Source organism: Tachypleus tridentatus, chromosome 4, assembly GCF_004210375.1.
Source record: "Tachypleus tridentatus isolate NWPU-2018 chromosome 4, ASM421037v1, whole genome shotgun sequence".
In the NCBI taxonomy this organism is placed as follows: domain Eukaryota; kingdom Metazoa; phylum Arthropoda; class Merostomata; order Xiphosura; family Limulidae; genus Tachypleus; species Tachypleus tridentatus.
The window spans coordinates 82194578-82221046 of record NC_134828.1 but is presented as its reverse complement, the minus strand read 5'-3'; the positions used below and the strand labels follow the sequence as shown (position 1 = coordinate 82221046).

Genomic DNA, 26469 nt, shown 5'->3' with positions numbered 1-26469 from the left:
TTCTCCTTATTGCATGAAACAACTTTTCAACCATTTTTGATTTTTCCTCCTTCCCATGATATTTGGGTACCTGCTGATAAATTTGTCTTGGGATTAAGTGATGGAGTCATCAGGTTGCATCCCTAAAAACATCTGATCAGTTCACCCTTTTTTACCATTGTGCAGACTACCTGTTTTTTGATCAACAGTTGTTAAGTTATTTTACCTATTTAGGGGGTGGGCTCCCAATTTTTAGTTTTTTACCTTTGCCTATTTCTTATTCTAACCATCTTCTTACAGTATCTTTCTTCCATACATCTCCTAACTAAGGCTTTCCACAAAACTCCTAAGAGGTTTACTGCAGATACCCTTACACTTCCCTCCTCCACTTCAGCCAAAGATGAGATGCACCTAAATGTATTTTAGGGATTTACGTCAGGCACCTTTTCTGAGACACTACATATTTGATGCATTGTCTGAAACTATTGAATTATGGGTGAAATCAGCCCACCAACAAACCAACCTTATGGCTTTTATAGCCTGTTTGTCTCAATCAGTGCTTCATATTCCTCCTATTCTTGTTTTCCATTCTTTTCCCTCCCAACCCTTACTTATTCCTTCTTTCCTTACCTCCAGGTTTCCATCTAGGGGCTTTTTCCAATTTTAGGCCCTTACCTTCAGACTTGTATCAGCACCTTGTGTTTCCTCAAACAGTCTGGGTTTTTCCACATCATTTCTAAGTTCTGGGGCTGTGATTTAATTATTATATGGATGGCTGGTTCCTTCTGGCTCATTCCAAGCAGGAATCAGCTGCTCCTACTCACCAATTTCTTTCTTTATTGACTTGGTTAGTTGATGAAATTTGAGAAGTCATTCCTTCAATCCATTCGATATCTTGGCCATTTGAGGGTCTTTTTTTTTTTTTTAAATTAATGTCAGTTGCACACTGTTTTCTCCTGTATGTCTTCATTCAATGGAACTTTTAGCTTACCATGCCCTCTGGGCTCAGTCAGTTACTGCTCATGAGGTTCTGTTGCTTTTAAGGATGTGGTCCTCCATGACTACTCAGGACCCTTTGTCCATCCCATTTTTTTTTTCCATGTAAGATGATCTACAATAGTGGCTGGACATTATTTTGTCAGCAGGCCAACAACCCAAAGCTTCCTGGATGTAGGGATGAACCTATGAAAAGATGCACATCCAAACATGGGAAAGGAAGCAGCATCTCTGCCGATAAAACAATCTTGCATATCAATGATCTCAAACTTCTAACTGTATGCCAAACATTGCATCACTTCCTTTTTCTTGTCCATCATTGTCTGATTATGGTTCATGTAGACAATTCTTTGATGGTGGCACATATAAACCACCAAAAGGGTACCTGGTTTAGATAGTTATGTTTTCAGATGTTGGATCTATTACAACGAGTTCGCACACATCACATTCACCTTATAGCATGTCTTGTGCCAGATGATTTCAGTCTAGTTGAGGATCATGTTTTGTACCTCGATCAGATATGTATTCAATGGAGCATTAAATCCACTAATTTTCAGGAACCTTTTCCATCAATGGGGTTCTCCCCAAGTGAAAGCCTTTGCCACAAGTCTCAATTCCAAGTTACCCCTTTTTTGGTCACTTGTACTGCATTCACAGGCTTTGGCAGTTGATGCCTTCAGCCAGAATTGGTCACACAAGTATTTTTTACATATATATTCTCCCATCTGTTTGTTTCTTATTGGCCAGCTCAACTTTGATTTCCAAGGGTACAATGAGTGCTCCCTCTTCCATTTTTTCCCTTCCTTCTTCATCAAACTTGATCTTATATTCATCATCCCAAGCTGCACATCCTGCAACTTCATGCTTGACTTTTGTTTATTCCTTGGCAAGACAATCCAGGTTCACTCATTAAGCCATTTTCTTATTAATTAGTTCTATAAGGCCATCTTCCATTTAAGTAAACGAGTGCAAGTGGAAAGTCTACTAACAAGGGATTGTCTGCTGCAAAGCCTGTTGTGGCTTATGTGGTGGAATATTTCACCTGGCTCTTTGACCATGGGTCTTCAGTCTCCTTACTATCTGGATATTGGGTGGACTTACCATTTGTTTTTCCAGATACCATTGGGTTTTTACTTCCTCTGTCCTTACTGTTCTTATGTGTTCCTTTTTGTTACATCACCCTCCAAGTGATCCTGCCCTTCTAGATTTTGACAATAATGTAGTCATACATTCCCTTACTTTACCTTCATTTGAACCACTTTCCTTGTGTTTCTTCTTTCTTCTATCACCTAAAACATATTTTCTTTTTTCTCTTAGCTTGTGAAAGTCAATCTGATTTGTTTGCCACTGATGTCTCATGTACACTTTATCATCCTTCCTGTCTTCTAAAAAGGTATTGGGATAATTACTTTATACTAAAGGCATCAGCAGCTCATGAGGGTTTTTTATCTTTTTCTCCTGTTTCTGTGTCAATGTCATGTAACATGACTTTTATAACCAGTCCAGAAAGTGAGCATCATGAGCTTAAGCACTGTCTGTCTAAAAGAGGATAATATTCCAGTGTTGTTTAGTAATTATGGACAATAACCTATCCAGGCTTACAATGGATTGAGCATTAATACATTAAGTGAAGTGAAAGTATATGCATGATACACATCTGAGGTCATTGGTTAAGGACTGTGTAAAGAGTCTGGACCCATTACAGTGAAAGCCACTCAGTGACTTGTTGGATGAATACATTCATGTGGGAATAGATGGCAAACAGAGTTGAACAATAATAACTTGCCACAATGTATTTAACCAAGAAACCACTGCACTAGATGACCTACCTACCTACCGACCGACCAACCGACTGACACAGAGAGAGAGAGAGAGAGCATGTAGACATAGTGAATGTGAAAAGACAGGTTCACACAAGAGAAAGCCTGGTTATTTCTGGTAGTGGTTTCTAGGATAAAGGCATAAAGCTTTTGCATTGATTTTAAATGACTGAATGACATCATTCACATTCATGCCTTCCCCTTTGGATTCATTGGAAGTTTCTTATTGGTTAAATATTTGAATTATGGCATGTAGTTACTGGCATATTAAGCTGACTGACATGCATTCCTAAACTGCTTTTTGCACAAGAGATGGATTGGTTCAAACAAGTGGTTATAGAGTTTCAGGAAGAGGAAAGGTGAAATCCATGTTCACCTTGGAAAGCCTCTCTACTCAACATGGTGTGTTGATAATTGGTACTGAAAACAATAAGGAAAGCACAAGATAATACAAATAATCAGCTTAAAGTGTAAAAAAGAATTGAGAAAAATAGATAGCTCCAACCATAGGTCAAATGGTCAACTACTTAGCTTCAGAAAGGCCTTTGGCAGAAATAAGTCAACATACTGAAAAGTATAAGGCTCTTGTCAAAATCATTTTCAGTGTATCATTAAAGGATGGAACAACTGTCGTAGATTCTTATGATGGTCAATTTGAAGATAATTCTATCAAGTAACAAGAAACAGTATTTCTGTTGGGTGGCAGCATTTGTGAATATTGGTGAAAAAAATTTGTTATAATTTTATATAAAAGGCAATCTGAACATTTCTTAATTGTGATATTGCTAATGTCAAGATGACTATGTGGACCCCATTTTGTTTCTTTTTAAAATATCCATCAATCCATATTGATCTCATGTCAGTCAAATATATTTGAAATCTAATAGTGAAATAATGTTTTACTGTTACTTACAAGAATGTTTTTATTGAAAATTGTTTCCAATGTCAGTAAGAAATAATTAAGTACCAGTTAGCCAGTTTATTCATGTAAATTGTTTTAATTTATAATTAACTTAAAATATTCTGATAAGTCAGCCTTATATTATTTTTTCCTTCACATCATTAAACCTAACTAAAATATCTTGTTGAAAAAATTCTGTAGCTTTCAAACAGACGAAATTTAACAGAAAGATTTTATATATGAAAAGAACATAAAAAAAACAAACTATAAAAATATTCCAAACTTCTTGCTGTATTCCTGTGTATACAAAACTTCTCACTGAATGCCTTTATGCAGTACTGTAGGAGTTCTGACCAGCATTTCCTGGGAAACCATAAACTGCTGCTTGAATTGCTTTATTTACTGTGAAGTGAAAAGTCTTAATTCATGTTTTAGCCAGTCATATTTAAACTTTCATTTTACCTGTATTCAAAGCTGTTTCATTTGTAAATTATCAAATTGCTTGATGTGATATTATAAAAGGGCTGCCAGCAACAAAAATGTGTACAAAAATTAAGCAAAAAAAATCAAGAGGAACATTTGTGAATCAAGAAATGGATAATATACTCTCAAGGAGTGATAGTTTTTAGGACATTTAAGGCTCTTCATTCGGTTTGGCAGAAATATTAATAAAAAATTAACAAATTTGTTGTCTACAGGCAAGATTTCTCAGAACTGCACATAAATTAAAATTTTAATTTTTTTTTTCCATTTTTCTTTATAAATTATAAATTACATTAAATGGCACAACATGAGAAAATATTTATTATAAAAAAATTAAACACTTAAAAAGGTTAGAATTATTATTATTTACTTAAAATTCAGTTTGAAAAAACTGAAAGTGGCAAAAATTTCACTCTATGAAAATTGTAGTGGTAAAAATTGAAAAGCTAGATAAAATCCTGAAAAGTTCATCTAATCTTCATACAGTAAGCCTCAAAAGAAAAAAAAAAAACAACCATTGGGCAATTATTTTGCAGTAAATAATGAAACCAGTTGTTTTATCAACCAAACATTGTGGTTGTACTTTGAGTTTTATGTATTTTGGTAACAACTGTAATGGTCAGATTTAAGAATGTTCAGTTGTCAAGAGTTGCTTTGATTTTAATTATAGAACTTTGGATTTAATATGCTATTGTTTTATATGTGTTATAGGATGGTTGAAGTACCTTCATAATGCAGGGATGGTTTCTAGAACTCTAATATGACAAAAGTTTCTTAAAAGTTAAGAAAACAATATTAACCATTTGTGAAATATCAAATTTCAGTAAATTAGATTATTGAGAATTTGTTAGTTAGTTAGTAGTTGGTGTAAGATTTCATGTTTGTCTTTTACTGTCAACCAGTTAGTTTAGTGCTAGGAATACTGAATTTATATTTCAACAAAAATATAAATATACAAAATAACAAATAAGTGGACTTTGTGTTGAAAGTTCTTTACTTGTGAAGTTAGGTTTATTTTATGAATGTTGATTATACTATACACAGAATTCAAAGAAATAAAATTTGTTATAATTAAGTGGACTGTATTTTGCACTGTTGTTTTTAATGAAACAATCCAAGTGAATCTGCTACACAGTAAGCCAAATATTAATCATTTTAACAGATAAGATATACATGAGATTGAATATAAACCATGTAAAGAGAAAGTTGTGACTGTATTTCCAGTGTGGAAAAAGATACCAAACTACAATATTATAGTATATGATTTTTCCTAGTTTATATTACAGAAATGGGTAAATGTTCTTTATTATTCAGTTTGTGTTTAAAAAGCCTGCTGATGAGGAAGTATTGAGACAGCCACTAATCAAAGACTTTCACATGGATTCTGAACATCGTAAGTATATCCTTGCTGAGGAATATGATGATGAGAAGAAAAAAAGAGTCAAGCTGAAGAATGTGGAAAATAAAACAAAGAAAATGTTGCAGGAATATGGGAAAACAAAAGGTAACATATTAAGTGTTTTATACTACGATACAGTGCAAGTTACAGAACTATCTTTTGTTTAAAAATGTACATTTTCTAACTTATTAAATCTTAGTGTTGTTATTAAATAGCCTTAAAATATATATATGTTTACATTTTAGGAGACTTCTGTAAAGCCAAATGATATCATTATGCTTGTTTTATTTATGGGCTTATTTTGTTTTATATAAAATATGTTTCTATGAAAACTTTTCAGCTGTAGTCTCATACTTCTAATAGTTTGTGTATGTAAGCATGGATACAAATAAGTGACAATGAACATCAAGAAATTCTAGAAATTTGACATCATTTATCCCAATTCTAGACAAATTTTAAATTTTGTAAGTAACAAAAACATTAATAGTGATTAGCTTTTTCAGTGATGTTTTGTTTGAAACCTGCACATTAGAGAACATAAAATAAATTCAAAATAAGTACTAAAATGTTATAGGAAAATAGAAATACATGGTATATACATCTACTGTATTATCACTGTGTTAGATTTATTTTGTATATAAAAAAAATAGTTTCAAATTTTTATTTACCAAAGGATTTTTTAGCATGCCAGTTTTTTACAAAAGTTAGTTTCAGTTAATTTATGCTATTAAGTAATAATTTACAGATAAAGGGAAAGAAAAAAAAAAGGAAACACCAATGTAATGTCCCTTAACAGAGTGTTTGGTCACCAATATTGCAATATGGCTTGTATGAAATAGTCTACCAGCATATGGAATTTAGTAGAGGGAATGCAATACCACTCTTCCACAAGAAAGTCAATCAACTCGCACATATAATTGATGGAAGTAGAAAATGCTATCTCAAGCATCATTCCAAAATATCCCATACATGCTCAATTGGGTATATATCTGGCTGTGAAATGCTGATAAAGTCAGTGTCATGTTCCTCAAACCAGTGGGTGACTACTCATGCTTTGTGGACAGGGGCATTCTCGTCTCGAAAATCCCCTCTCTCTGCAGGACAAAAATACTGTAACATAGGGTGAAGATGCTCACCCAGTACCATCAGTTAATGAGTAGCATTGATATTGCCTTCTAAGGGTATAAGTGTGCCAAAATGATGCCAAGAAAATGGACCATACATCTTTACAGAATCACCAGAACCCTTCATTTTTAGAACTAAGCACTTAGGGCTACGGAGTTCTTTAGGTTGGTACCTCACTTGTACTGATGTATGTGTTTAAAACATGGTAAAGGATGATTCTTCTTACCATATCATATTTTCTCCACTGCTTGGTGGTCCATAGCCTTTGCTCTTTGCACCACTGGATATTCAACTGTACATTGTCAGTTGTGATTAATGGTTTGTGCACTACAACATGACTATGGTATCGTGTTCTGTGGTGTTCTAGATGGATCATTTTTGATGAAAGTGGTTGCTCTTGCCCCATGTAGAAATATGTGTTCAATTTATCTGTGGTTTCTTGCTTATTTTGCCTTGCAGTCCTAATTAATACACGAACATCAAGATGCTGGAGTATATTCGTTTACATGAACTGTTGCCCTTTGCTGATGATGGTTTTTCCTTGAAGTTCCATGCTGACATTGGTTTTAGACACTGTTGCTCAGAAAACAATAGCAAGTTGAGCTGTCTTGGTCATTTAAGCTCCTGCTAAACATGCCCCAACAATCACTTCTCTTTCAGAGCCACTGAGGTCTTCTCTCGCAGCCATGCTCGTCATGAGTATAGACAACCACATTTGTCCAACATTTGCATACATGAGCCTATGCATGCTGGAATGTTATTAGCTTAATTAATGGAAAAGCCTCACCTGTGTGATAGATTCTGCATTGGATATACTTATTGCCCCTCTTATACCGAGGTGTTTCCATTTTATTTTATTTTTTTGTACACCACCTGTATAATCATAAAATGTCAAATATAAAAATAAAACCTGTATGTATACTTGTGTGTGGTATTATACTTGTTTATTCTGACAGAGTTGGTTGTTGATTGGTAAATCAGCCATGTAAAGTAATGGTTTTGGTTTTTAATGTGTTAGAGCTAACCACCACCCTAAGAATACTAAAACTGTTGCAGCTTCTATATAACATGTAAATATGATAAAGAATAGGTGAGTAATGTTTTGTGGTTTTATAATGGCTGCTTTGTAGTGGAGGAAGAACTAGCAGAAAGTAAGTACTTTCTTTTTATGAAGTTCTCAAATTTCTTTTTAAGTGTAAGACTTACTGGGTAACAGACTAGATTATTTATTTTTATTTTATTCTTTTGTTAATTTTGATAATTGAATTAATATTTTCTCTAAAACTGAGAGTGTAAGTGCATATATGTTTTTACTTTAAAGTTGTGGCTGAATAAAAAGTATTAATTGTGCATGCACAATGTAACATCAGTAGTTGGCATTTAATAATAGATTTAGAACAATAATTAGTATCACTTCATTTATAGAGGCTAATTGCATTAACAACAGTTTTCTTGATTTCATTCAATTCTGGACTTGAAACAATGTTAAAAATAGTAAAATAATAGAAGAATACTTGTTTGGAATACACTATTTTTGAAAACTTAGGAAAATTTCAATGAAGCCACAGTGTGAAAAAAGTTCTGATGGAACAACACTTGTATGGAGTATATAATGGGAAGAAAGTTCTAAAAATGATATATTGTATAGGTTTTATTTTTCATATCAGTGTATCAAACTGAATGGGATGAAAGAAAATAAGAACATCACACCATTAAGCTTAATTTTTTTGATGGTACCTTCTACCAAAGGCTATCTGACTATCAGGAAAAGTAAGAACTATATCTCTCTTCTCACCAGTAGGAACTTTTAGTTTTGGGGATTTATTTTTAATTTCTAGTGATGATAAGGTTTGAATTACCAGAAGTGGAGAAACAATATATTAGAAGAAAAGTATCTCCTCTATTATTTTTGTAGTCAAATTAATAACCATGTTAAGATTATTGTTTTTAGCCATTAGCTATAAAAGGATGGAAATTATTGAAATAATTTATTCTGTTTCTTAAAACGTGTAAATGTGAAGCTGCAACTTAAATCAGCTTTACATTAGTCTAATAAGTAAACTCCTTTACTGTAGAAAACTATGAGATCAGTCAACTAAGAAAAAGACTAGAAGAAACAGAAGCTGCAATGGAGAAAATTATGAAACACATGGGGGTCGTCACAGAGCATCTAGCTGTGGGCATGGCTTATTTACCAAACTCAACAGCCAGCACAAACTCACAGGTAGCTGAAATATCTGCTTAAAAATGTCAAACAGTGGCTTCTTTCATGGGATGATCACCACCATGGAAATTACCTCTCTGCAAAATTTCTGATAAAGATGTGATGATATTCCATGTAACAAGGCAATGTTTAACATATAGGAATTTCATGTTTTGAAGAAGTTTCTATCAGATGTACCTAAATTATAAGTGTTCTGTGAAATTTGAGTTCAGGGAACTATTTGAACCAGAATATGCCACATTTATCATTACAGAACTTGGGAATTTCATATGACAGTTAAAATGACAATTTTAGAAGATGTTATTGTGTGTGTTGTTATAACAGCCACATTTCTGATGTTTATTGATTGTTAAGAACACTGCATTAGTGACTGGTTATGTTTCTTATGATGATATTGTTGTCTGAGCAGAGACATTTTTTGCATTTTTAAAATCATTTGTAGGATTAATGTCACAAGAGTATCACATAAGGATTTGTGTTTGTGGTGCCACAGCATGAAGCCTCACAAATATTTAAACTGTATGTTGGATTGATAGCAAAATACATTAAAAGCAAAGTTCATGTACTAAAGAGGTACTTAGTTTTTAACCTTTTAACCCTTTCAGTACAAGTTGATACTTTTTGTACCACTTTGACTGGGGAAGGACATGTATACAAAAAACATATGGTAACTGAGCATATACACAGAGAAAGATATTATTTTAATTATGTCTTTTTAAGAAAAATTTATCCATCTATAATAATTACTTGCACTCAAACTGTTAAAATAGTTTTAATGTGAGATACTTTTTTATATCAGGTATAAAAAATACTTTTCTTTGTTTTATAGTTTTCATATTCTGTTTGCATAATCTGTAGAACTTCCTTAAAGGATTTCAAAATTTTTTTAAACATAAATGTTTGTATTTTATTTTTAATTTTCTCTACCATATATATATTTTCCTTTCCTGTCCTTTACCACATGTTAATTATCTCTATAAGTCAATGGTGCTCTAGAGGCATGTTGTAGTTTCTTTGGAAGACATGCAAAGCCTTTTGACAGAATTTTCACTCAGCGCATAATACTGCGAGCCTTGAAAATGGATACAAAATACAATGTATATTTTAAAAAAATGTTTAAACCTTTTAATGATGCATTTTAAATCATAACTAATACATAATTCACTAAAATATAACAGTAAATCATAAATACAATTTAAACTGTATCTATAACTGTAACATATTTAGGCAAGAAACAACCATAAGTGCAGAAGTTGATCAAGCAACCAACAATACTCTGGTCAATTCCATGTACTTTGTGATGACAACTGCACACAAAATTCAAAATAACTATTGCTATGTTACAACTTAATGAGCTCTCTTTAGTAACTATATACATAGTTATGTAACATCTACATTTGGATTATAAAGCTCAAATCTGTTGAAGGTGAGTGTAGTGCCTGTCAGAGGTTGAAAAAAATTAATACCTGTTTTAACTGTAATCATTCAGAGAACTTTGAAATGAAAGTGTCAGAAGTTTATTTAGTTATCTTGTTGTTTAGATATACCTATACACAATTACCATTATGTTACTGAAGAAAGAAAGGGCCAAAGTAGAGCACTTTCATATCATGTTGGACATATGACAATGCTTCTAGCACTTTCACAGCTTGTTGGACGTATGACAGTGCATCTAGCCCTTTTGCAGCTTGTTGGACATACAACAGTGCATCTGAAGTTTTAAAGTAATTTTTAAGGATTTGTTTGAGAAAAAGGACTTAAATTTTGGAAAAATCACAACATACATTACAGTGCTAATATCATTCACTGACAGGTACAATCATTACATACATTACAATGTTAACATCATTCATGCACAGTTACAGTCACGAAATACAATGTTAACATCATTCATGCACAGTTAGTCACAACATGCATTGCAATGTTAATATCATTCACGCAAAGGTACACCACTGATTTTCTGGTACCCTTGGATCCAGAGCCTTGCCGGGTTTTCTGTTTTGCTGGACCAGCAGAGGTCATGTAACAATAATTCAATAATACACCTTGACCTACTAATTAAACCCCTCTCATGCCTCTAAAACACCATGGACTGGTAGAAACGTGAATAATACAAATGTTAAATGTGGATTGAATGATTAATGAAATACAGTAGTACAGTATAAATGATACAGGTTTATCAGTTCAGTAAAAATGAAGAAGGTTTATTAAATACTGTACTTACAAATAATGTTGCTGTTGTACTGCTTCCAAAGTGGTAAATTTTAGAATTTTATTGGAATTATAGAACTAATCACAAAGGTCTAGAAGTTGAGGACTGTCAGGATAACTGCCTGTTTCATAATTGTATGTTTCATCATGGATTTGTGATGTTGGAGGGTACTTGAAGACACAGAATTATCAGATGTAGGCCTACAGCTCTGACACATTTTTCTTGGCTATGTTTCCAAATATTTCATCCAAGTTAAGTTGTTTTAAGTGCCTTGATCTTTCCCTGTGTAATTTTTCATACAACAAATGAAGAGTCATTAGCTCTTGTTCTGTCACGAAGGTACATTGCTCTAACCCACTGATTAATTCATCTGTCAACTCAGTTAACTTGTTCATAGTAAGTCTTTCAGCTACATCTATTTTATCTTCATCACTGCCATCTTCTTCACTTTCATTAATTTTATCAGGATTCAGAACAATATCCATAATTTCAGAGTTAGTATAGTGATAAACAACAGGTGTTTCTTTGTTGATATTCATTCAGACTTCTTCGTTAAGCTTACTTGCTATACTCTTGGCATCAGGTCCCTTAAAACATTTTGTATACTCAAGCAACTCATGAACATTTTCTTTCTCCTTTGATATGTTATATCATGTATTTAGTAAATAGTCTGTCCCGAAAGATCGTACACCACATGCAATGCCAAATGTAGTTGCCCAGTGAACCAGTCTGGTGGTGACAGGAATTTCAAGTGCACTCTTGTAATTTTGTTCAGAGTAAAGAAGGTGCTGGGCTATCAGTTGTTGGAAAATTGGTGGTGTGACTGTACAGTGATAGTGAAGGTATTTAATTACATTTTGAATGTAACACACAGTGACTTGTGCTGAAAAGCATTTAAAGGGTCTTTCATTGTAAAAGGGTTAACATTGTTTTTAAGATTAATTTCTACTGAACTAACACAGAAAAGTTCGTGGACTACTTAGTGGTGTTACAGTGTAGTTTCTCGAATTTCTATATTGCTTCAGAATTAAGAAAGTAACACAGAAAAGCTCTTGAGGTATTGGTGTCACAACAATTAAGCTTTTCACACCTTTACATGAAAAAAACATAAGTTTAGTGTCAGCTTGTATTATGTAATAGATATTGTTAGTCAATTACTACCACAAATTTTGTTTCGATTATCTCTTGCCATTAATAAAACATCATTGATTTGCAGCTCCTTTAGACATAGCAGATTATATTTTGTTAATAAATTATGTTAAACATTCTATCAGTTTTGTTCTACATATTATGATGAGTAATACAAGAATTGATCTGTCTTGTTCTGTGTCATAAAGCTTGTGCAAGAGCTAACATTATATATATTAGGTTTTGTTCTGAATAGCATGACAGCTGTTGCAGAAAATAGTGTAGTCCTATAAAGGTTAGTTCTGAATTCAAACAAATAACACTATGAACATTTGTCATTTAGGTTGAAAGCAATTGAATATATTATTAAACAGGTATATAGTGTTAACATTATTCATGCAGTTGTTGATGCTCTGCGGTGTGTGATTTCTGAAATGGAGCAGTTTAAAGAAAACCTGGTAGATGTGGAAAGATGTAAGACTAACCTAGCTACACTGGAAGCTGTGCAGAGCACACAAAGAGTGCAAAGAGTGTCAGCAATGATAAGATCTCTAAAGGTAGTGTGCAGTAGAGAGTGTTAAAATCTGTAAATGTAGTGACCAAGCAGCAGACAGGCTAATGCTTTTTAAGTTGATATGCTGTCTGTGATGTTAAAATTCTTTTTAAGAGATTTTGCTTTAAGTCAGTAATAAAGCATTTAGAGGTAGTTGGAAGTGTGCAATAAGACAAGTTTCTCATATTTTGTTGTTGTGATGTGAGACATGGTCATAGCCTGGGGAGAATTGTTGGTTTATGAGTTACTGGATACTCTTGCATTGTTTGCTTATGTTTCCCAGGTAGCATTGGCCATTTGCAGGTGGTATAATCATCTTGTTTTGTGCTTTTTTTTCCATTTAGGAATGTTTTGTGACTTAAAATTGAGAATGCTGGTTAGTGTTGTAGGTGCTGGGTTTAAAATTGCTAAGTAATGCTTTATTATGAGAGTGGTTCTCATCAAGACAACAGCTGAGTAGTATTGTGGGCTTGTATTGTACATTATTAACTTGTATCTGATTTCTAATATTGTCTGTTACTAGTCTAATGTTACTGAATAGTGATGTAAATTTTCAGCACACATAATATTACTAATTCTAACTTACTCGATTGTGTTACCAACATAAGGTTGTCAGATAATAATGTTGTTAACTTGACAGCAAGGAATGTTGCCTAGTGTTGTCAGCTTAAGTTGCTGAATCATACTGTTTCTTTCTTTTATAAATGATTTAAACAGTCTTTATGATGAACAAAATTGAAATGGACAGCAGTTGTCTGGTTCAGAGTGGGATTTGAGGAGAAGGACTTGGAAAACTAATCAACAAAAATAGTTTAGATTGAAATGTAAATGTGTTTTAAAACTTTCTCTAAAAGTGTCAAAATGAACTAGGCAATTGCTGTCCATTTCAACTTTGTTCATCGTGTGATTTGTTTACCACTGTTGGTAAGTGCTGTATATTATTTGTGTACAATGTTTGAAGTTACTGGTTAATGCTGGGTGCTATGGTTGTTGTAATCCTTTGAACTACTAAATAATAATTTTCTTTTTGGTATTAAAAAATGTGATAAGTCATCATGCTAGGCCATTTTTATTCTCGTTTTTTTTTTTTACTTTATATAATGTTTAAAATAGCTGTGCATAAAACAATATTTCTAGATCCATATTTTACCTAAAGCATCTGGGGTTTTCCTAGAACATTTTGTTTAATACCAGTATACTAATCAGTCATTCAGAGCAAACCCACAGTAGCCAGAAAATATTTTTGAAATTTTCTTTGCATACACTACTAACTTTTTTTTTTTTTATGATCCCAAGTGTTTGAAATTGTGAACTTGGACAAGTTCTTTGAATTAAATAATATACAGCTTTTTTTTTCCCTTATAACCCTCTTAATCATTTCTTTAAAGATTTTAGGACTAAAAGATGTGAAACTAACATTTTAGATCATTAAACTTGTAATACTGTAGAAGAATAACATTTCAGAAAAACCTTTGGCTGTTCTTTATTCACCTAGCTAGGGACATCCAGTATTGTGCAAAGTACTTTTTAAACAATAATCTGTAGCAGACAATAGATAAACTTAAGTATTAAATTTAGACCTATAGTTAGAAAAAAATTAATAATAAACAAACTGAAATGAATGTACAAAAAACATTTATAATTAAATTCAAAATGTTTTTTGCACTTTCTAGGATTGTGGAACTTTTTTCTTTGCCACATTGAATGTTTAACACTTATAATATAAAGGGTTTAGTGGTTTTTTTTTGTTTTTTTTAATTACTGTTTTGGTCCTAATCTGTCGGACTGTTCTAGTGTTGCATGAAATGTTATTGGATAACACTGAGGATTGTTGGCTTGAGATTATTACATGATTATCAGTATTATCCTTATGGCAATTATTCTTGACTGGAAATTATTAAAATGTGTTAATTGAGGCCATGTTTTAATTGATATGCAAGATATATTCTGATAACTGCGAAGTGGGAGCTGTTTGCAGGCTAGCAGATTCAGTCATTATATCTTAGATATTAGTGTACTGGCTTTACAAGGAATTGCCTGAAGTTCAAATCGTACTTGGACTAGATTACAAGGTGTTAACTTCATAGTGGTGAGTTACTGAAAGACTTATGAACAACATGTGGTTCCAAAACTCTCTTGTTAAGCTAGCTGCTTTATTTCAATATTAAAAAGAGCTGTTTATTACTTACAAGGCTTCTGTGTTTAAGCTACTAATTTTTTTATAGCATGAACTTAAACTTTTATATGCATGTATGTGTGAGTGTGTGCACCTTCACAGTACTTTAACTGGAATTAATTGTCACTTTTATTTTCTTTACAATAAGATGTACAAAGAAGTGGAATGGAATGGATGTACATGTGTGTGTGTGTGTGTGTGTGTGTGTGTTTGTTCATTGTTCAAAGGCATTGAAATAAATTCAGTGCTTGGATTCTTTTTAATATTTAAAAAAAATTATTGTTCACATTGTAATATAAAAATTTATTCCAGGAATATTAAATGTAAAATAGAATATAATAGCAATTATTATTTTAATAATATTAATTATAGTCAAAATACTCTTTTAGTTGTATATTACAGTAATTATTGCACCTCTTAAATAAACAATAAACAGTTCATCTGCAGATGCATAGTTATAGATTTTTGGTAAATTTTAAATGAGCATGTTAACAAACTTACTGGTTTTGATTCATTAAACAAAACAATTTGGCAGATGTATTTGACAAAGATGACAGTATAATATGAATAGTAAGCCTCAAAATAAGTCTGAATGTTTTTAAAAAGGAGGCATATTTGTTACAAAAGTTGGGAACAGACATTTTAACATAAATTTTATGTGCTGAAACCAATTATGTTTGTTCTGAAGTTGTATCTGTCTTATATATGGGGCTAGTTATATAATTCAAAATGCCTATCCAAAATGAACATTGCTTTTATTCATTTATGACTTCACATCTTTATTTTTATTTTTTTAATTTCTAAATACAAAAGTGTCTGTTTTTCTTTTTGTGAGCCACAGGTTCAAATCCTTATCACCAAACATGCTCACCCTTTCAGCCATGGGACCATTATTATACAAAAGTCAATCCCACTATTCTTTGGTAAAAGGGTAGCCCAAGAATTGTCAGTGGGTGATGTTGACTGTCTGCCTATCACTGCTAAATCAGGGAAAACTACTAATGTAGTTATCCTATCTGTGAAGTTAATAAATTAAAAAAAAACAGCTGGGAGACAAAAACATCTTGAAGTCAGTAATATCTTAAGAGAATGACAGGCTTCTGCTCAAAACATAGTATGGTATAGGGACAAGGCAGCACTTGGTCAAAAAAGCCTAAGGTTACCAGATTTCCAGAGTGAAAAAGTGGAACGTTTTTTTTCCCATATGAAATAATAATGTAAGAGATTTGAAAAAGTGAATTGGAGAAGGAATGTCGACTATAATTTCAAGTGTGCTACATTTATTTGCACAAAATGTAGCTTGTTTTAGTAAAATGTACAAGTCTGTTGTACACAGAATATCAGATGTTAAAACATTTGTACTCAAAGTATATCTGTGAATTGATTACATCAGTCTGATTCAGATTTTGATAAGTTGGAGTACAAGGTTACCTTCATATGAAGAATGAAAATACATTTTTCTGTTGTACTGTTTGCATACTGCATTTGCATAACTTCTAAACCCTGTAAAATGCATATCTATTTTTTTAATAACCACGTACATTGTATCTGGTATTTATTCTATTATGAACTGTCAAAAGTTTAGAACAAATTGAATAATTGATAACACCAATTACATAATACCTACAGTCTGTAAAAGGTCATGGCATGCACACTCTGACCCCTTACCTATACACATGGAATTAAATTAAAATAACACACTTTTTACCATTTGTTAGATAATCTAATAATTAAAGCTTTGCATTTTAACTGCTTAGTAAAACAAAATTACTTAGATGCTTGACAAGTTAAAATAAAAATAAACAACCTATGTTGTTTTAAATGTATTTAAAAGAAATTTTTTCTTTCATTTACTTCTTTTGTGGTTGGGAAAGTCTTCAGATTTCAATTTCTATGGCTGCTCAGTGACAGGTTAGGTTAAGAAAATGTAGACAAGTGGGAGGAAACACTGTACCTTATAATCTATCTTTGTTAGGTGATTTTCCAAGTAAACTTTTAAGGAGTTGTGTATAATAACAAACTATGCACATGAAAATCACATTGAAGTACAGAGAAACTGGCACAATTTAATATTTTTAACTGTTTCTGATCAAAATAAGAAAGGCTAATAACTGGGTATATCCCTTTTCACTGGAATGTCTGGTAACCATGAGAAAGCCTAACCTTACCTATAGGAATTCTCATGGTTATCATGTACCTATACTCAAGAATTGTTCTAGTTTTCTGACACTTTGCAATAACAAGGCAAATTTATGTCACTGTCAAAGGGACTAATTCTTTATGGTCTGAGTGACAAGGTTAAGGTTGCTGCAGAAGGTTTTCTGAAAATAAAGGTGTCCAATGATCCAAGGATAATGTTGATGTGTCACAACTATAACAAATCATGAAGAAGCAGACATCTGGCTTGTTCTGCATTCTATCTATTGTAATGCAGAAGTTGTCATCTCTTGGGACACTGATTTTATCTTGATGATTTATGGCACACAATGAATGGATCTATTGCAGTCCTTTATGACGGAAGGCAAGCACCTCTAATAAACTAAAATATGAAGGAAGAATATGAAAAGCTACCACAAATGCTGTGAAGTCTTTTCTGCCATTCTGTGATCTGATGAGGTGTGATTCTATATCCCATAAAAGTGGTCACACCATGTAACCAGAATGTTCATACAGTGTCATCATTTGCTGTAAAGTTTTGGTGAACATGAACTCACTATTAAGAAATGAGAGGCAGTAAAAGAATTCTTCAGTCACATGTGGCAGAAAGAGTAATTTCAGTCGATGAAGCATACAGCTTCCTTTTCACAAATACAAAAACACCAGGAACCTCTCTACCAATGAGTGATGCACTTTTTGATTTTGTAGTATGGGTACTCATTCCTAAGTCATGGTATGGAAACAGACATCCTGGTCAGTACCAGTGTTATCCAGTCCTAGTGAAATGGGGTGTGTAAAAAGGATGATAATTGTGTTCTAGTGTTGATGAGACTCGAACCATTACCTGAAAGCTGTATAGAAATAATTACTTGCAAGTACAGAATAGGGTGCAGGACCATGAGAAGCAAGTACCAAAAGTCCAGCTTATGTATTATACTAAGGATTCCAAGTGCTAAGTACAAGGAGACTAGTATATCAACAAGTCATCCTTGTGTGTGAAAATTGAACATGCAATTTTAAATGTATGTTTACATTTCATAAAAGAAGTTGTAGTTGAATATTTGTATTAATGTGTGTGTGTATATAATTAATTTTATCTCAGTAGTTAGTATTCATTCAATACTAACTTTATGAAATGCATATAAAAGAAATTGGTAAATGCATTCTGTTTAAACTGAACCCTTTCTGTTATATAATTAATTTATTAATAACTGTGCAAAACTTATGAATGCCTTTTACATCGTATAAGAGGATTTAAGTGCATTTCATAAAGTTAGTATTGAATGAATTAAGTTGCAGTTTTAAAAGGGAAATACAAACCTTAAATAATAAAATATACAGCTCGGAAACAGTCTTCTATTGATTCAGCATGTCGTAATTCAGTGGGAAATTAATTTTCCCAACATTTAATAAAAATTGTTCCTTGGAATTTTAACTTTGGGAGTTCCATCTTGACCAGTATCTTAATTGGATTAAATATGTTAGGTGCTTTGCAGCATGACTTATTTTGTGATGATTAAGTGTAGTGTAACCGTGTTTCTGTTTAAAACATGACATGATCTTTATGGAACATATTATTATAATTAATGTTCTTTGACTTATTACTTATTGTAAGTATGATATAATTATTGTTATATCTAAATTTTGACATGTTTGTAATAATTAAACTTATTATAGCTGTATGCTTATATTTTCCTAATTAAATGGTTATCTTTTCAATAGGAGAAATCTGTCAATCATAATGAGGCTCTGGAAAATACAGATGATGAAAAAACTGTTTCCACTTCCATAAATGACAGCAGTACTCAGAAGATGGTGAGATATCTGATTGTTTATTTCATGTTTATGTTAGTGCACATTCTTAGCAGATATTAACAAGTTTAAGTTAGTTTCCCTGTTCTAATGTCTGTAGCTCGGTGCAAATCAGTAGAGAGCTATAATATTTGGTAAATTTAAAAAGCCAAAAATAATTAATCCTAGAGGGTGCTCATCTGAAATTTACACAGCTGACATGCTAACAGTGTTTAGTGTGACCGCCATTCAATTTTAGTATTGTTTTCATTCATGAGAGAAAATAATATAAGGTGAAATGATACTTTTCAATTTCTAACAGTTGAACTTTACTTGGTGTATTGTACTATCAAAAAGGACTACCAAGGTAGCAGGAGAGTCACCTTAAATCACATACATGAAGTAGGCCCTATTGGAAAACAAAAAAAACAAGTAACATCTGGAGACCATGGTGGTCATTGAAAAATGCCTGCAGATAGCTCTATTCCTGAAAGCATGTCCTTGCAGTTGCTTATCAGTCCTTATAATGTGGACTTGAGTTCCATTTCACATGAAAACCTTCATTCAAAATTCTTCTCTAAAATGTAAGAAGGACGTGTTCAAAGTCAATCCTCTGATTTCAAATAATCAGCTTCTCTTAAGCCACATTGTTGAGAGATTCTCTCTGTAAGTTCATCGGTTTCATGCGGATTTTACCTTAACATTGTTTCACAATTATATCACACCCGTAATAGCATTTTATAATGATAATTTTGATGTTCAGAGATAAACATCTTAGAGTCATTTGTAAAAACAGAGAATAAATTGTGTTTGTTGCTAGCATTTACCTGCTCACTGGAATGCAAGTTTCACTATAGTGCCTCCAAGATACTTTTTTTTAAATAACAGAATCATCTTCCTGATTTTCCAATTTGTTTATATTGTAGTTCTTTGTTAGTGTTCAAGTTATGGTAGAATGTGCTAAATAACATTATGGTAAGTCTATATAAAAAAAAGTATGATACGAGGAGAAAATAATTTTAACAAATTATTACAAGAGATAAAAGATGTTTTGTTTGTAAATTTTTATATGTAAAAACATCGTATATTTAAAGAGTTTAAAAAATAAAGGTAAGACTTGCCAGATATGAAATTTAATAATAGAAGTAGAAAAATATAGTAATAAAATCCAAATAAAATGGATGAGTCAGAAAAATAAAATTAAGCGAGTAATTAAAAAAAAAAGTTTCTTTTTCTTTGGTTATTTAATTATTTTTTTTGATAAAGCAAGATTTAAGGCTTATTTAGATTTTGTAATTTTACACCTTTTTTTGTAGATGAGTTTATGTTTTGCCTTAACATTTTAATCTATCCTGATCATTTTTTTCAACTTTCAAATTTTAAATTTCACATAAACTTTCTGCTGTGTTTTACAAATAACAAAGTTTTTACCAGCAATGAGCTGGCAATTCTGGAAGATTTCAGCTCATTAGTCAGGTTTCCTGGATAATATTAAGGAATATCCAATAATGAAAACTAGTTATTCAGTAAACAAAGGTCTACAGAGTTTATTTAATTAAATGATAGCCAGTAATCCTAAATAATGTCAACAACTAGAAAATGTACAGAATTAATTTGAAATAGATTAAATCAAGTTCTGTAACTTGTACCAAATAAAAAATATAGAGAGTTAAAGTGAGCTGTATGTTACACAGAAATCCCAACTTGTACCAAATAACAAATCTGATGATACTAGTTACTATATCAGTATTTCCAGTTAAAGTGATCTGGATGTTATACAGAACTCCAAGCTGGTACCAAATACAAAATATACAGTTAAAGTGAGCTGAATATTGTATGTAAGTTCTTGCTAGTGCCAAATAAAAAAATTTACGGCATTCAAGTGAGCTAGATGTTGTACAAAAATTCTAACTAGCACCAAAAAACATTTTCAGAACTGAATGTAATGATATCCAACAGTTTTAACTAACACACACACAAAAAGGTCAACAAAGGTAACCTGAGCTGAAAATTACAATAGAATCTCAACAAATGAAATATTAAAGGTATAAACAGTTAAGCTCAGGTTACTGAGCTTAAAGTTACTCAGAAATGTAAGATAACAAAAAAAAAAAAGGTATACAGAGCTAACCTGACCTAAACCTTATTCAGAAATTCTAACTAATGCAAAATTAATTATATAGAAAGTTGCCTGAGCTGAATCTTATCCAAGAACTTCAACTAATGAAGAATTAAAGGTCTTTATAGTTAACCTGAGCTGGACGTTACCAAAGAATCCGAACTAATAAAAAATAAAAAATCTAGAGTTATTCTGAGCTGAACATTACCCAGGCTTCTCAATTAATGCAAAATTACAGGTCTACAATATTAACCAGAGTTGAAAGTATTCAAAAGTACAAGTTAGTAAAACAGATAATAACTTTTCTCTACATAGCACAGATAAGTTCAACTCATGGCATTTAAAAAAATAAAAGCTTTACATAATAGTTTTTAGTTGAGATCCCTGTCTATCATTTAATTAGGTATACTTCTGTAACTCTTTGTACCAGTCAGCATTGATGGGTGTCACTAGCCTCAGGTAGATGTTTTATTTAGTGCTTGTTAGTATTCCTATAATCATTTAATTTAGGCTTACTCTGACTGTTTCATTTGGCAGAGGTTTGTATTATTGGTTATCTTTTAGTTCTGTTCATTTTACAGATTTTTTTATGTGGTACCAGCTACCACTCTTAATCAGTCTAAAAGAAACTTCTCGAGGCTTTTATTTGGCACAAGCTAGCATTCCTGGTTATCATTTACTTGATCTTAAATTTATACACCATCTTAAAGGAAAGAGTATATGAATGTATTAAAGAATACTATTGTCTTCAAACAATTTCTTTCACTTATATTTGCTCAAAGCTAATATAACAACATGGTAACAATAATTTACTGATATTTGTTTGTAATATGTAATATCATATTTAAAATATACCCTACTTTTCTAATTAGCAGAAGATCCACTTGTCTGAACCAGATAGAGAAGAAGAGAGTCACACTTCCAGTCCTGATGTGGAGAATTATGAACTGGTGTCAGAGACTGTTTCTATTCCTACCACCCCAACATCTAATTATACATTTCACGTAGACAGAGAGTCCTGTGAATCATCCAGTTTTGAAGTAATTGGACAAGTTAGTGAGAATAATGGAAACTTACTCAAAGACTATACTCCCACTGATTCAGAAGACAGTGTAAGTAAAGAGCTGGAATACTTTGAATTTGATACTGAGCAGGTTAATGAACCCAAAGATGACTGTTTCAAGGTATTTCCCATGACACCAGGAGTTCAAGAACATCAAGAAACTCTCTTGTCATCTAGAGGAAATAGGAAGGTTCCTAGTATTTCAACCTTGGAAAAAGCTGCTAAAATCAGACGAGAAAACACGAATGTTGGGAGTATTGGAAAAGAAAGTAATAATTTGGCATCTTTAGCAGATAATTGTGAAAGTGATCCTGAACAACAAATGGAACTAAGCACTCAGGACACAAACTTCTAAGGTTATCAAGGTTACTTCTGAAGACAAGAGAAGATATGACAAAACAAGGATACTAAACCTGTTTAAGTGGTCAAGAAACAGGAACTTACAGAATTACGAAAACGAAATTTATATTTCAGGATATTGCAGTTATGTATAAGTGGTATATGTCTTTAAAGAGCCTGAATATATTGATTAGTTAATTAATTTGATATTTACTAGTTACTGTATCAATGATCCTAGATATGGAAAATGAAAATCTACTAACCTAAAGGATAATTTCAGTAAGACCACACATGGTTGGAGGCAAACCTTACATTTCTTGAATCATCTAATCTTTTGTTGTTTATTTACTTTTAGATTAGAAATTCTATTGTATTGACCACCTACTACAAACTATTTACATAAATTTGAAAGCTGGTTGAAATTAGTGTTACAGAATAATTAACTGTGTAAAATATAAGAGTTGATTTCTTTTATGTGAAGTAGAGGTTGAAATATAGCTAACTTAAAGGATTTAAAACAGATGACTAGATTAAATAAGTTATTTGATATTACCAGGATATTATTATGGTTTGTTTGATTAAAGCCACAGTTGTAGATACTTAAATCTCATTGATATCAGCTACAATAATGAGAAGTATTCTTAAATTGTCAGCCTGTAGATACCACATAAATAGCTTTTGTTTTATGGACTAATAACAAGTGCAGTTTTAAATATATAAGGTTTTAGTATGCATCTCACAACATTTCTAATGGAGAACTTGTAGTTTGTTCATTATAGGTTATATATGTGAATCATACTCTTAAGACTGAATGTCCACATTTACTACCTAGCATAAATAATCTTTAGGTTTGTTACTTTAAACAGGGTAGTCACAGAAGTGTGTAGATTACAGTTGCAGACCATAAGGTGAATCCTGATCTGTTAATTTAAAGTGTTAAATAATAAATATGAAAAGTGATGGTTGTAGCTTTATAAAGTAAAAATGAAAAAAATTGTAGTTGTGGTGCTAAAAACCTCATTTTGATTGATGGGCAAGTGGGTGGGACGTGTGGAGTCAACTAGAAAGTTGAAGATAGTTACAGCTCTGGGCAGATCTCTTTGTAACAATGGTAATAAATCTAGATATGTTTCCATAATTTAAGGCAAGCATAGCAAAATGGAATGTACTTGTGATAAATAAAAATAAATTAATTGCAACTCCATAAACTATATCATTTATGCCCAATGTTTTTGTCAAGGTCTTAAATAACTTTGTGATCTCCAGTTATTAATAATTATTTTTAACAGATATAGATGAATCTCTGTTGGTGTAGGTCAAGGGAAAATGTAGGACATAAATAAAAGTATTTGTATAGATTCAGTTTGTTTTTTAAAATTTGTAATGAACTATACTGCTACATCAGAGCAAGGTTTGTTGGTATTGCTATCCTTGTTTTGATTCATGTCTGTTTAAACAGAAATTACTTTTCCAAAGTAAAGAAAATGAGGCAACTATCTAACTGAAATAATAAAAAAACAAAACACATTTAACCTAGTGTTTATTTTTTAGTGTTTTTAGCTGCAGATGAAAAAATCATTTCACTGTACAAAATAGTAATTAAGTTACTCTGGGGTTTCTTTTGAACTGCTAATATGATTTTTGTGTTGAAATAAAATATTGTCCCTTGTGGGTTAATTGTAAATATTATCTTCATTAAATTATAAGTATCTGTTTACCAATTTTATTCCATTCATTAATAACAGATCATACTTTGATCCAAATTCTGATAGAGCAGATGTTTTCACTGTAGAATTATGAAAGGCTTTCATTTTATCATATTTATTTTCATCCTGTCATGTACCATTATCTCAGATCCCCTTCACTTAGATACAGCCACCTGCCTATAAAAATCCTTCTACTCTGCCACTGTGTTACAGTAAACAGTGTAATATGTGTGTGTGTATTTTACTATTGTTGTAGTCATTATACTAACTCTAGTCATTGAACTTTCAAGTAAATACTTTGTGATTTCATACAAGTATGCACATTGCAGTAACTTAACATGTATTGTGAATATTTGGAAATTACAAAAACATTGCGACAGTTACATAAAAGTAACTATTTGAAATGGGGCATATTTATTATTTTCTTGCTCTATGTACATGCAATTTACATTATTAAACTATTAATGTTTTATTTAATAAATGTTTTTTTTTTTCTTACTGTCTGGTGCTGTTAACCTTTTCACTGCTTTAGTTGTAATATATTTAAATCATTTTGTTACAATCTTTATAAGCAAGTTATCGAAGTATTTTGATATATAAGTAACTGGCTCAAATAACTAACATTATAAATTTTATTTCACACTCTTTATTTAAATAAAAAATGATTCATTAATTCACAAATATTTGTCAACTGCATACAATGTGTTATTTTTCTGATGCATCTTGTTGTATATGACTTGTTTTATTTGTCAGGCTGTCCTAACCTTAATTGTGGATTATGTAACAATTATATTTTTCATAGCTACAATGTTTTAGGACATTTCTAAATCAGCTCATGTATGGTATTTAGTTGTTTGAGACAGGTGAACCTTACCTATTTCAAACTTTAATATTTCAATTTTTATCAATTTCATTGCTATCTATTTGTGAATTTTCAGCTCAATAGTTAATAAATATTACTATCTACATTTCTTTTAGTTTGTTTGCTTTTAATTGAATAAAATGTCATTTTTTCAGACATACTGCCTGGAAGCACAACCTTAATGTTCAAACTGTTTTTTTTTTCCTTTTTTGTGTACACTGAACTAAAATTACTTTTTGTTTAATCGGTTAAAAAAGATAAAATTTTATAAGACAACCAGAAAAAATTAACTTTATAAATGTTAGATCTGATGGTTTGTTCATTGGAATATATTTCCACGATGCGTAAGTTTAACAAATGTGAGAGATAATGAGTTGTGAAAAGCAACTACAGTGAGTTAGTTTGTTTGAAAATTCCTGAAAACAAAATCCTTGAACAATAAGTGTAACTGGACCTTGTTTCATATTCTCTCAATAATATAGCTGATACCTTGTTGCAGAATGAATCAGGTCTCAGCTTTTTTTGGTCCAATGGATACATTCTTAGTATCAGTGCATGTGAACTGTTTTATGGAATCCATATCACTAGGCATATGACATAGAAACCACCTCAAAGTGTATGTTTCTGTAAAATATGCAGGTGAAACTGAATTAATGTTAGAACTACACAGAATGGGTTCTCTATATTACTGGAAGTTTGATCATGAAAGTGAATACAGAATAATACTAAACTTTTACTGCATGTATTGCTTTAGAATGAATAAAAAGGAACAAAGTGAAATGCAAAATGCACAACCTTTATTACATAATAATACAAAAACTGTTTATTTTCTTGTTTTGAAGTTTTAAGCACACTAGACAGCAGTTTTTAAGTTTTCTCAACTGCGTATCCTTCCAGATCTTATTCTTTACTCAGTTGAGATCTCATATAGGACCATCAAGTTCAAGGTTTCTTAGTTTGAAAGAAATCTTGCACTTACTCAATGTAACATGTAATAATGTAACAAGGCTTAGAGGAGTACTGAAAATAGTACACACTGCCATCGTCTATTTAACTGACTAATGAAATAAAAACTAAATAGCACGAGTAAGTCTGGGCTTGTATAACTTGGCAGTAAATGTGTCTGAAAATGCCAAAGCTGAATTTATAGTTTATTTTTCTGTGGTTGATCAATCAGAATTTGGAAATATCAGTTTTGTGTTACAATTATAATCTCACACGTACAAGGTAAAGTAGGAAATTACTCAATTATTCCGAGAAACAGGAACTAGTTTCTATTATTGGACCCTTTTGTAAGAAGTAACACCTATGAATAAATTTAGCATTACCTGACAGGATTTATTATGTTCCAAATTAAAACTATTGAAAAGTATAAACATTTTGTAAATATGCAACATGTACTATATAACAGTGCAATATTTGCATATCACAATTTC

At 31.7% G+C, this 26469-nt stretch overlaps 1 protein-coding gene across 8 annotated transcripts in view; it reads left to right on the top strand.

Annotated features, from left to right (window-relative positions):
* Positions 1-25139, top strand: part of LOC143249555 (uncharacterized) — a 39346-nt gene extending 14207 nt beyond the window's left edge. For 2 of the 8 annotated variants that reach the window (XM_076499606.1, XM_076499605.1), the window contains exons 5-9: positions 5494-5683; positions 7834-7854; positions 8779-8927; positions 18876-18968; positions 21936-25139. In XM_076499606.1, the coding sequence (XP_076355721.1) occupies positions 5494-5683; positions 7834-7854; positions 8779-8927; positions 18876-18968; positions 21936-22481 (999 nt within the window). In that variant the 3' untranslated portion in view covers positions 22482-25139. Of the gene's footprint in view, positions 1-5493; positions 5684-7833; positions 7855-8778; positions 8928-12669; positions 12825-18875; positions 18969-21935 lie in introns of all 8 variants that reach the window. The other 6 variants (XM_076499611.1, XM_076499612.1, XM_076499607.1 and 3 more) reach the window with 5 other exon arrangements.
* The last annotated feature ends 1330 nt before the right edge of the window (positions 25140-26469 follow it).